Raw genomic sequence first — 13,473 nt, forward strand, 5'->3', positions numbered from 1 at the left:
TAGTTGATTTAGCCTGTTGCCAGCCTCTCTTCCCACCTTGACAGTCTTAACCTCCAATTCTGAACTTACTTTGACTCTGTTTTTACCTTGATCCATTTTACCAAAGGTTCTCAAGACATGCCACAATTCAATGCCTATTTATGAGAAGTCAAACTACGCATTTGACTTGTTTTATATGCATCATAAGTGATGGTTTACTAAGTTACCAATAGAAGATAAAAGCTTCAGGAATATAGATTTTCTATTTTAAGAATGAATGGCTTAGGCCTTGAGATTAGAATATTGATTAGATATGTGATACTATAATAATCACATGTAATTGAGGTAATAGCATTTATAATTGTTTTAGGTGTGATGATGATACTGTGGTTATGTTTAAAAGGAAGAGCCCCCTCTTTTAAAAAAAATTGTTGAAGTATTACAGATGAAATTATATTTAGGATTTGCTTCAGAATAATCCTGGGGTGGGGCAGGGATGGAAAGTGAGGGGAGTGGTTAGACAAAGTAATTTTGGTCCTTTGTTCATAATTGTTGAAGCTGGGCGGTGGGTACATGTGAGTTCATAATCCTTTTCTCTCCATTTTCATTAAAAAGGGTAATGAAAAAAAGTGGCCCAAGTCTTAAATTGTTTTGCATTAAAGGTACCACGCTTACTAGGATTTTTTAAAAGTGGTGTTCTTCTTAAGATAAAAACGGATTCTTGGGCTTCCCTGGTGGCGCAGTGGTTGAGAGTCCGCCTGCCGATGCAGGGGATACGGGTTCGTGCCCCGGTCTGGGAAGATCCCACATGCCGCGGAGCAGCTGGGCCCGTGAGCCATGGCCGCTGGGCCTGCGCGTCCGGAGCCTGTGCTCTGCAGCGGGAGTGGCCACAACAGTGAGAGGCCCGCGTACTGCAAAAAAAAAAAAAAAAAAAAAAAAAAAAACGGATTCTTATCGTAATCCCTGACACAGGAGCTTAATGAAGAACACAGAAAATATAAATGCTCCCCTCTTTCACTTTTCTCTTTTATTCAGAAAATGTGCCACTGTGTATACAGAGGTACATAATAGCCTCTAATCTCAAGGAGCTCACAGTCAATAGGGCGCTAAAGGCAAAATTAGTAAAAACAGACTTGTCTTAAATACTGTTGTAGAAATACTTACAATATGGAGAAGAGTTAGAACTTGAAAGGCAGTCAGAATTGCCTGGCTAATAATGACTTAAAAGTAATCTTTTTTCTTTATGGGCTTAAAAATTTGGCCTGGTACCTTTTATACATTAGTATTTTTATTCTGTTATTGATATTCCTTAATTTTTCTTTTCTAAAAAGAGTTTGATGACCAGGGTGAATGGGGAGCAGGGTCTGCCCAGGAGCGTGCATGTGAAGTACTTAACTGAGTTTCTAGATAGGACTGCAACCAGTCAGTTCAAGTTTATCACTCACCTCTACAAGTTATGCTGAATGCAGATGTAGAGACACAAGTTGGATTGATCTAGAATGGGGGTTTGCAGAGGGATATGTGGCACTCCACTACACAAGAAAAAGAGGAAGCCCACACATTGTTGGCAATGCAAAGAACTTTTTGTGTAAGTCACACGGGTTCTACAGTGTATTGAATATATACAGAAGGGAGGTCATCCTGAGGGAGTGATGATGAGTGAGGAGCAAATGATTGGATTTGGTTATGTACGCAGTATTAAAGTAAAATATTTATCTTTTTTCAGATCAACCAAGTTACTCATGATCAAGCAGTGGTGCTACAAAGTGCGCTTCAGAGCATTCCTAATCCATCATCTGAATGCATGCTTAGAAATGTGTCAATTCGTCTTGCTCAGCAAATATCTGATGAGGTTAGTATAAATTTGTAAGGCTCTGAAATTCTGGAAGGTTCGTTTCTTTCACTTTTGACCCTCTCTTTATGTAGAAATAACCCTTATCACATTTTGGGGCTTAATTTTCCTAGGCCCACTCACTTTAATCACTGGATCAGTCTAGATAAAGTTCCCTTAACATGAATTTTACCTAATGATAATATTAGCACTTTCTGGTTTTAATCACCTTTATGTACAATGAACAGCATCCTTTTAAAGCATATAATTAAGTGAAATTTGACAAATACATATTTGTGTCACACGTCCACCATAGTCGAGACACAGAATGTCTCCATCACTCTTTCCATATGCCCCTTTGAAGTCTCTTCTTCTTCCCTGTGTGCCCCTGGCCTCAGATAACCACTGATCTTTTGTTACTATATAGTAGTTTTCATTTTCTAGAATTTTACACAAGTGGAATCATACAGTGTGTTCTTTTATGTCTGGCTTCTTTCACTCAGAATAATGACTTTCAGAATTATCTGTGTGGTGTGGACCATTAGTCCATTCCTTTTTATTGCTGAGTAATATCCCATTATGAATATTCCACGTTGTGTTTATCCATATACTTGGTAAAGGACATTCTCTTTCTTAGCTGTGAATAAAGCTGCTGTGAACATTCTGTACAAGTGTTTGTGTGGACCTAAGTTTTTATTTCTCTTGGGTAAAAAACTAGGAGTGGAATGGTTTGATCACCTCTGTAGTCTTTTTAAGGTTCTTCTGAAAGTTGTGTAGAGCCAGATAATAACTTGGAGAACATACTTTGTGGTGTTGCTGTTAAACGAAATAATGGGACAAAGGCAACTTGGGAACCTAAAGACAGTGGTACTACTTCACAGCCATTCCTGTTTCCTTTACAGGGAGAAACATTTTTGCTTTTCTAGTGATTATTCCACTCTAATACTGTGTCAGCTGTTTTGATTACTCATTATCTTGCAGGCTTCAAGATATATGCCTGATATTTGTGTAATTAGAGCTATACAAAAAATTATCTGGGCATCAGGATGTGGGGCATTACAGCTAGTATTTAGCCCAAATGAAGAAATCACTAAAGTTTATGAGAAGGTAAGAATTATCGCAGAAATTTATTACCTTTAAGAAAATGTTTAATTGTGCAGGAGGCTGAATTATTATGTCTGCCATCTTAATATAAAACTGTCTTTTTCTACTTCTCACTAAAGTCAGGTATAATTATTTCATACTGAATTTCTTTTCTCCTATTCTCTTTATTCTTCTTTCATCATCTTTCTGTCCTGTGTATTTTGGTTTAGGTAACTCAGTTGTGATATCATGGCATTTAAGTATTTTTGGCTCTCTTAAAGCATTCAAGAGTGTCAGCCAATTAGGTATCATCCTTGATCTTCCATTAGATTAATCAAGTTATTTACAGAAGAGAGACTGTGTTTGACTCTTTGATTTTCTGTTATATATACCTGCCCCTGATAGCCACTGCTGCACATTTAGAAGGGGAAATTAAGTTATAGGAGCTTCCCTTTTATGGCCAACATAACCGTGATTTGCCTGGGATGTATGTTGATGTCCTATACTGTTGGTTATTCACTCAGCTAATATTTGAATGCCTGTTCTTTTTCAGGCATGTACTGTAAATATTCCTTATTGATAACTTCAGGTTAGAATTTATTAGCTACCTACCCAAGCATATTTTAGGTCGTAAAACCTTCAGACCTTTCCTGAACGGTTGTCTGAGACAATTGCTTTTGAATAAAATGGCACTATAGGTAAGCTACATAATGGGACTAGTCAGAAGTTGGGTACTCTGACTGCAGTGCCAGAGTGTTTCTTGAGGAAGGAATGATTGTTGGTGCAGAAGTACACAACTCAGAAGGTCTCTAGGAGCTTGGGGGACAAAGAAGCAGGTAATATGCTCAGTGTGCTCCTTCAGCTATCCTTGGGATGTAGCAAAAGAATAGAATTAGACTTTTATCATCTGTTTATACTCATTTCCGTGCTATTTCAAAGGGGCCTCAAGAGTTGTAGGTAAAGAAGCTGAGGCCAAGTGGTTTAAGTGACTAGGTAAGTTTTAAGCACTAACTTGAAGTTTGTATGAGATTTTTCTTAAATACATCTCTAGGTAATTTGTCCTTGACTATAATTTTACAGACCAATGCAGGCAGTGAGCCAGATTTGGAAGATGAACAGGTTTGCTGTGAAGCATTGGAGGTGATGACGTTATGTTTTGCCTTGATTCCGACAGCCTTAGATGCTCTTAGTAAAGAAAAGGCTTGGCAGACATTCATTATTGATTTACTGTTGCACTGTCACAGCAAGTAAGTGTCTTTTTCAATTGTAAGAAATTTGATCTTATTTTTTTAAGCAGAAATGAATGAATTTATGTTGGCAGAATTTATCCCAGGAATCAAATATTTATTGTCTCTATAGCACACTAATGTTTAGGAAATTTTTATTTAACTGTGTTTTGCCTGGACCTGAATTTGTTTGGTTTTACTGTCTACAAAATGTGAACATTAATTCTCAAAGTAAAATTAATTTTTCTGTAGTTCCAGAATTTAGTTTCACCTAAGAGGTATGTATTTTAGCCCATTAAAAAAAATCTGGTTTACAAGATTTAAATTAAATAGGACATTTAGCTTCCTTTCTTAGATACCTAGAGCCAAGTGTTTTTTTTTTTTAGTGAAGTTGTTAAGTCAATGTGGAATTCACAAGGCATGGTTATGGTAAGAACTTTTGCATTTTACCCTGAGAATTAAGACCAATTATAAAGTCCTAGTTTTTCTTTTTTTATTTTTTTAAAACATTTATTGGAGTATAATTGCTTTACAATGGTGTGTTAGTTTCTGCTTTATAACAAAGTGAATCAGTTATACATATACATATGTTTCCATATCTCTTCCCTCTTGCGTCTCCCGCCCTCCCACCCTCCCTATCCCACCCCTCTAGGTGGTCACAAAGCACCTGATCTCCCTGTGCTATGCAGCTGCTTCCCAGTAGCTATCTATTTTACATTTGGTAGTGTATATATGTCCATGCCACTCTCTCACTTTGTCTCAGCTTACCCGTCCCCCTCCCCATATCCTCAAGTCCATTCTCTAGGTCTGTGTCTTTATTCCTGTCTTGCGCCTAGGTTCTTCATGACATTTTTTTCCTTAAATTCCATATATATTTGTTAGCATACGGTATTTGTCTTTCTCTTTCTGACTTACTTCACTCTGTATGACAGACTCTAGGTCCATCCACCTCACTACAAATAGCTCAATTTCATTTCTTTTTATGGCTGACTAATATTCCATTGTATATATGTACCACATCTTCTTTATCTATTCATCGGATGATGGACACTTAGGTTGTTACCATCTCCGGGCTATTGTAAATAGAGCTGCAATGAACATTTTGGTCCATGACTCTTTTTGAATTATGGTTTTCTCAGGGTATATGCCCAGTAGTGGGATTTTTTATTGCCACTTTTAAAGTGGTTTCCTTTGCTGTGCAAAAGCTTTTAAGTTTCATTAGGTCCCATTTGTTTATTTTTGTTTTTATTTCCATTTCTCTAAGAGGTGGATCAAAAAGGATCTTGCTGTGATTTATGTCATAGAGTGTTCTGCCTATGTTTTCCTCTAAGAGTTTGATAGTGTCTGGCCTTACATTTAGATCTTTAATCCATTTTGAGTTTATTTTTGTGTATGGTGTTAGGGAGTGTTGTAATTTCATTCTTTTACATGGAGTGGTCCAGTTTTCCCAGCACCACTTATTGAAGAGGCTGTCCTTTCTCCACTGTACATTCCTGCCTCCTTTATCAAAGATAAGGTGGCCATATGTTGGTGGGTTTATCTCTGGGCTTTCTATCCTGTTCCATTGATCCATATTTCTGTTTTTGTGCCAGTACCATACTGTCTTGATTACTGTAGCTTTGTAGTATAGTCTGAAGTCAGGGAGCCTGATTCCTCCAGCTCCATTTTTCGTTCTCAAGATTGCTGTGGCTATTCGGGGTCTTTGGTGTTTCCATACAAATTGTGAAATTCTAGGTTTTCATTTTAAGAGCATTTATTCAGTGACATTAATTTTGTTTTGGGCTTCTTTTTGTGCAAGTCAATCAAATTTGTACAAAATTTAGGTTTTCCATCCTCTTATGTCAATCTAATTTTGACCTTCATAAGGTAACTTTTTAAACTTGAGCTCTAATCAGTATCACTGTTATATGTAATTAATCTATCTCGTATACATTTTGTAAAAAGACACAGGAAATGTTCACTTTATTCTTTCACGTTCCATTCAACAATTACAGAAATCACTGATGAAAAGTTAGTATAAAGTCAAAATAAGCACTTTGCTGACATGAAGCCTAGTGGTAAAGTTTTTTTGTTTTTTGTTTGTTTGTTTGTTTAAGTGTACGTGGTGTGATGGAGTAGTAGGTTCAACTCACTCCAGGGGATGCTGTAAAGTAATTTAGTGGTCTCAAGTGGGAATCTCTATTATTTTAGAAGTTCCTTGAAGACATCTAGTTCAGCCTATTCAGAAAGTTCTTTGATGGGATCCCCCCCGCCCCCGCAAATAAGCTTGAGCTTGCTATCTCTTTGAGAAAACTTTATCATCGTTAGACAACTCTGTATGTTAAGAAAGATAGATAGGTTGAATAAGTCTGGAGGAGAGGAAAGATGATTAGCCATGAGTTTTGATGAAGTCAGACCTGGAGGTACAAATTTCTTAATCTATGCTGATTTTTTTAAATTTTAAACTAAATTAGTTACTTATGTCACTTTCTTTGCTACTAAGTATCAAGGAACTTCGTTTAATAAGTTTTCTGCTCTCTACTTTTACGAAAATCCCCATTATAGGAAATTAGAACCGTTTGACTCCTCTTCTCCCTGAAACTTGTGCACAGTGAAGTAAAAAGTACCGTACACAGCACTTCTTCTCATGCCTCTGTTATCTTGTCTTTGACAACAAGGGGGGTCTTCTAAGGTTAAGATCTTTTTTGAACTTTAGGTATCTGACTTTCTTCCCTAGTACTGACTCTCACCCTGCCCTGCAGTTTTAGTTATGTATGTATGTATTTATTTATTTTTATTTATTTTTGGCTGCTTTCATTCATTGTGTGAGCAGGCTTCTCATTGCGGTGGCTTCTCTTGTTGTGGAACCCGGGCTCTAGACACACGGGCTTCAGTAGTCCTGGCTTGTGGGCTCTAGAGCGCAGGCTCAGTAGTTGGGGCGCATGGGCTTAGTTGCTCCACGGCCTGTGGGGTCTTCCCGGACCAGGGCTCGAACCCGGGGTCTTCCCGGACCAGAGCTCGAACCCATGTCCCCTGCATTGGTAGGCGGATTCTTAACCACTGCACCACCAGGGAAGCCCTGCCCTGCAGTTTTAAATCATCCTATAAATATCAGAGTACCGGGCTTCGATACTTGCAGAGTATATCTTGCAAAATATGATCGTGTTGTTTTCCTGCTTAAAATCTTTCCATGTCTTCCCATTGTCTTTGAATTAAGTGTAAACATTTAAATTTGGTTTATAAGCACTCCACAATTTGGCTCTTGCTTCTACGCAGTCGAAAATTTCAACTTCAGGGCCACATTTTCCAGTAAGTTTTCCTTATCCCTAGAGGTCTCCCAGACCTCTGTTCCTATTAGAAGAGGTCTGCTTCCACATAACGACACTGATATTTTGTTGTAATTGCTCGTAATTGGATTTGAATTCCTTTAAGTGGATTTGTGTTTTTTTTTTAAGCCTCCTCCAGCACCTGTTGCTTTATACTCTGCCTGTTTAACTCCTTTATGTTACCTTGATGATCCATGGAGGCATTTGAGTTTGCCACTCCTGGCATAGTGCTTTCAAGGCACAGCTGAGTATTCTGGTAGAAGAGAAAGGGATAATGCAGAAAAGGAGATTAGTAGGCGTCAGTTTACAGAAGGCCTTTGATGCTGAGATCCAAATAGTGTTAGATTTTAATATTGTAGGCAGTCTCACTGATGAATAATTTATCAAGTACCCATTATGCACCAGGCAGTGTTCTAGCTACTGGGAATATAGCAGTAAACAAAACAGACAAAATGTCAGCCTTCTTGGAGTCTGTACTAAAGGGGATAGGGAGTGGGAAGGGAAGACATATGGGAAAATATATAGTATGTTATATTAATAAATGCTATCGAGAGAAATAAATCAGGAATGGGGATGAGTGGGGAGGCAGGGTCATTGGAGTTCAGTTTCATGTAGGATAGTCAGAGAAGACTTCCCAGAGAAGGGTGACCTTTTAAACAGAGCTCTGAAAGAGTGAGGTAGTGATCCATGCAGTTAATGGGGGAAGTGTGTTGGGTTTTTGGGTGGGAGTGTTTTGTGTTTTGTTTTTCATTTTAAATTGTATTTTTTTATTTTGTTCAGCTTTATTGAGATATAATCAGCATATAACTGTAACTTTAAGGTGTACAAAGTGTTGATTTGATAGTCATATCTTACAGTATGATTACCACCATAGCCTAAGGTTAGCTAACACCTCCATCATATTTCATTTTAAATTTTTATTTTATTTTTATATGAGAAATATACATTTTGGTCATCTGAATGACCAAATGTATATATTTTTTAATTTTTATTTTTTAATTGAAGTATATATAGCTGCTTTACAGTGTTTCAGGTGTACAGCACAGTGATTCAGTTATACATATATTTTTTTTTTCAGATTCTTTTCAATCATAGATTATTACAAAATACTGTATTTCCTGTATTACATAGTAGGTCCTAGTTGTTCATCTATTTTATATGTAGTAGTCTGTTAATCCCAAATTCCAGCTTTACACACACACACACACACACACACACACACACACACACACACACACACACACACACACACACACACACACACACACACACACACACACACACACACACACACACACACACACACACACACACCCCGCCCTGGGGGAAGTGTGAGCAGAAGAAACAACAGATGCAAATGTCCCAAGGCAGGAACATGCCTGACATGTAAAGAACAACATGGAGCCGAGTGTGGCTGGAACAGCAGAGGTGGGGGAGTTGTAGGAGGTGAGGCCAGAGAGGCAATAAGCAGCCTGTAAGGATTTTATAGATCATTGTAAAGACATTAACTTTTACCCTAAGTGAGATGGGAATCCATTGGGGTTTTTTTTTTGTTTGTTTTTTTGGGGGTTTTTTTGGTTTGTTTTTTTTGCCGCAGCATGCGGGATCTTAGTTCCTTGACCAGGGATCAAACCTGTGTCCCCTGCATTGGGAGCATGGAGTCTTAACTACTGGACCACCGGGGAAGTCCCCCATTGGAGGGTTTTGAGCAGAAGAATGATATGCTCTGAGTTAACATTTTAAGTTTATTCTGGTTGCTTTGCAGGAAAGGCACTTAGACTATTTCATTAATCCAAATAAAAGATGAGAGAGTCTGGAAGTATGGCAATAGTAGAAGTGGTGAGAAATGATCAAATTTTTAGTATGTTGTGAAGATACAGGCAACAGGATTTTTTAGTAGATGTGTTTCTTTTGAAGCATTACCGAAGTCTGCATGTGTGAGGGGAGGGTTCATCAGGAACTGACAAGCATCACCTCTTTATAGACCCTCACTCTATTTGGGCCGCATACCTAACTTTTTAAAAATAAACTAGGGCAGTATGAATGACGTATACCTCTGAAAATCTGGTAAAAGTTATGGACCTTCTCCCCAACAAAACCAAGTACTCCTGATGTCAGTTTATTTGAATTCCACCAAACCTAACCCACAAAGCTTCTAAAGGTCCCTATGGTTTATAGGACCATGTACAGGTTTCAGAAACCTAAAAAATATCCAGGAGGGAGGTTAGTACACAGAATGTATACTGTCAAGTTCTTACATTGAACTAAAAATTTCTAAGCTGTCTATCAGCTAGCACATTGGCAGAAACATAGTTATTCACCAAATGTAGTTTGTAATGTCTGTACGATAGACAAATGCTTCGTTAGCAGATACTTTTTGAGCATCTTCCGTATGTCAGATGTTGTTCTAGGTGCCAGGAACTCATGCTTCAACAAAGCAAAGCCCTGCCCTGAAAGAGCTTACTTTCTAATGGAGACAGACCTCCATCTTGTAAACAAACAGTATTTATACATCTGGTAACTGGTTCTTAGCACCTGTTATATGCCAGACATCATTTTTCATTCTGGAGGCACAGTAGTAAACTAAATAGATGATGTCTTTGCCCTCTTGGAGCATTTATTCTAGTGAGATCTGTATAGTATACATATTTTTTAAGAGACCCATGATGCTCAGGTAAAATTCCCAGTACTGTGACCAGAGACAAGTTTTTCGCATGGGTAATCATAGAATGTTGTATAATACGGTTGTTCTCAATCTTTAGCACACGTTAGAATCACCTGAAGGTTTTATTAAAACACAGGTTGCTGGGGCCTGAGAAATTGCATTTTTAACAAGTTCTCAGATGCTGCTGATGCTGCTGATCTGGGTAACATGCTTTGGGAATCACTAGTATAATATCAGGGACATCTGCAGCAGCATCCTTATTGTGTAGTTGCAACAGAATTTGTACAGAGTTGTTCGCTCCAGAGCACAATGGAATAATTCTATGGAATGCCCAAAAGATGCTTAAGGCTTACTGTATAACTCTTATACCTAGAGGAACATTTCCAGCCTGTTCCAAGAAAGGGGTGTTAGAAGGTATCCCTTGAACTCTTCAGTGACAATTTGAGGTTTTAGTTCTTGACACACAGCCTAAGTTCATCTGTTAAACGTTGCTGCTTAAAGGGGTGTTATGTATTCTTGTATTTTTACTTTCAATTTACCTACCCCTTAACACCCCACCCCCACCCCGAGAGACAGTGTTGGAATCTTTTTTTTTTCTTTTTCTTCATGAAGATAATATATTAAATGTGAAACTTTTTTTTTTTTTTCAGAACTGTTCGCCAGGTGGCACAGGAGCAGTTCTTTTTAATGTGCACCAGATGTTGCATGGGACACAGGCCTTTACTTTTCTTCATTACTCTGCTCTTCACCGTTTTGGGGGTGAGACATTTTTTAATATACTTATCATTGTGATTCATTCTTGTACATGGAACAGTCAAGAATTTATGGTTTTAGCTTGTATTAAAGTTAGAGCAGTCTATATTTATTTTTTAAATATTAGTAATTTCCCATCCTATGTTAGTCATTTACTCTAGTTAATTCTGGATTTTAAAAAGTGGATTCTGAGCATGGATATGTAAATTCATATTATTCTACTTTATTGTTTCAGAGCACAGCCAGAGAGAGAGCTAAACATTCAGGCGACTACTTTACTCTTTTAAGGCACCTTCTTAATTATGCTTACAATAGTAATATTAATATACCCAATGCTGAAGTTCTTCTCAATAATGAAATTGATTGGCTTAAAAGAATTAGGGTAAGTTGCATTTAATACTGTGTTTATCATCAATAAATACGATATTTTATTAATAGTTTATAGTTTTGAGCATTTTGGTTAAATGAAAAACAAAGAGTAATAAAAAGGACCAAAGAATATACTCTGTGTTGGTGGATATTACTAACTCATGATTCACAGAATGAATGCGTAAGTAGTTTTGTCAAATGCCTTGCTTTAAGACTTGAAACACTGATATTCAGCTTCTTCCATTTTAAAATGGGCCTATTTTGCAAATTTTCATCCTTTAAGTATTCTTGAATTGTTTTCATCAAAAAATGAGTCTGATAGACTAGCACTTAATTTAACTTTTGATCTTAACACCTGATACTTTTTACTTAGAGTTGTATGAGAATTTATTTCCGAAGAGATTGGTATCTTTTAGCCTTCAGATTAGCATTTCTTCTACTAGTTTGTAAAGCCTACTTCTAGAAAGTTCTGAAGAGAAAAAATCGCTTAGAATGGAAAGGTTTGAAGGAATTGCCTCTGTCTAGCTCACTCTTGTTCTGACATCTCACCGCCCTTTCGTAAGTTAGGCATTTGATATTTTTCTTTGGCAGGATGATGTTAAAAGAACAGGTGAAACAGGTGTTGAAGAGACAATCTTGGAAGGCCACCTTGGGGTAACAAAAGAATTACTGGCCTTTCAAACCCCTGAGAAAAAATACCATATTGGTTGTGAAAAAGGAGGTGCTAATCTCATTAAGGTAAGTTCTGTTGGCTTGGTCCTAAGCTGTGTATCATTAACGTTCTACATGTTTATAAGCAAATCTGTCTGGTTAATTTATGGTATCATGTCTTTGGTGTATTTTCTTTATCATTTCTCTTTTCCACTTTTAAAGAATATAGAGGCTACAGTAACTTTTAAAATATCGTTTCTAAATTTTGTACATGAATAAAATTTCAGTACTGTGTGAAGTAAGTAAGCACTATTTAATTTTTCTGTTTAGAAAATCTGAACTTTTTATCAGACTATTCAGAATGAGACAGACCTCTATTATGTAAGACTGTGCATGTTTACCATGTTTCTTTGATGAGTTTTTTCACATACGTGGTAACTCAAGGAAACAAATAGTATCATTTTAGGACATTTAATTTTTATTCAAAATGAGCTTTGGTATACATGTGATTAAAAGAGTAAATTTACTTAATGTGAATTTTTGTTAAGTGCTACAGTCAAGTCATCCTTGATGAGTTTTTAACCTGAGAAATTGGGTTTGTTTGTTAATTGTAGTAAATAGTGTTCTGAAGTGGGATCTTTTTATTAGAAAATCCAAGTAAGTTTTCTGAAATGTAATGAAATCTTGAATTCTGACAATTAATTTAACATTATTTCCTTCCAAGAGACATTTCTTTCTTTAAAAAAAATACACACCCATACGCATATATAACCTCACATGTATTTTTATATAAATATGTATCATTGCTAATACATAATCCGTTTTTCAACTTTGTAGGAATTAATTGATGATTTCATCTTCCCTGCATCCAATGTTTACCTACAGTATATGAGAAATGGAGAACTGCCAGCCGAACAGGCTATTCCAGTCTGTAGTTCACCAGCTACCATTAATGCAGGCTTTGAGTTACTTGTAGCATTAGCTGTTGGCTGTGTGAGGAACCTCAAACAGATAGTAGATTCTTTGACTGAAATGTACTACATTGGCACAGCAATAACTAGTAAGTATTTTAAAATACAAAGTTCTGATGACAGTTCTCTAATGTGTTCAAATTCTGTTTTCCTTTTAGTAAACATCTTCAACTCATGTTTTCCTTTCTTTCAGCAACTAGTATAACATTTAAGACCATTACAAGCAATGAGTCTTAATGTAGAAAAGTTTTCAGATGTTTGTTAAATGTCTTCCTGTAAGTGGTACAAGTATTGAGCAACAAAGTAAATTTCATTTCAGTCAAATCTGGAATAAAATCCAAACTCCAGAATAATAAACAGTCAAAATAAATTTCAGAGTTCAAACTTAAAAATTCAAATTACATGCGTTGGAAAACCTTTCAGGCCCTCACTTTAGAAGCTCTTTAATGTTATTTTCATATGAGTTCTAAGAAAATCTGGTTTTAAAGATAAGAATGTGAGAAGATAACATTTTAGTGCCCTTGGTCCTCAGTTAATGCTCACATGAAGCCCATGAAATAGACTGTAGACTGTAGATCTTACTGATATAGAACTGAAGCTCAAAAGGGATGAGGGCAATATAAAATGACTGAGACAGCAG

The 13,473-nt window shown here is 36.8% G+C and overlaps 1 protein-coding gene across 4 annotated transcripts in view; it reads left to right on the top strand.

Annotated features, from left to right (window-relative positions):
• USP9X (ubiquitin specific peptidase 9 X-linked) overlaps window positions 1-13,473 on the top strand; it is a gene marked incomplete at its 5' end in the record, with an annotated part of 93,711 nt that overhangs the window by 53,933 nt on the left and 26,305 nt on the right. For all 4 annotated transcript variants that reach the window (XM_079727685.1, XM_079727687.1, XM_079727684.1 and 1 more), the window contains 7 exons: window positions 1,706-1,831; window positions 2,792-2,917; window positions 3,974-4,140; window positions 10,740-10,848; window positions 11,078-11,224; window positions 11,803-11,949; window positions 12,700-12,922. In XM_079727685.1, the coding sequence (XP_079583811.1) occupies window positions 1,706-1,831; window positions 2,792-2,917; window positions 3,974-4,140; window positions 10,740-10,848; window positions 11,078-11,224; window positions 11,803-11,949; window positions 12,700-12,922 (1,045 nt within the window). The remainder of the gene's footprint in view (window positions 1-1,705; window positions 1,832-2,791; window positions 2,918-3,973; window positions 4,141-10,739; window positions 10,849-11,077; window positions 11,225-11,802; window positions 11,950-12,699; window positions 12,923-13,473) is intronic.

This window comes from Hyperoodon ampullatus (genome assembly GCF_949752795.1).
Source record: "Hyperoodon ampullatus genome assembly, chromosome: X".
NCBI lineage: Eukaryota > Metazoa > Chordata > Mammalia > Artiodactyla > Ziphiidae > Hyperoodon > Hyperoodon ampullatus.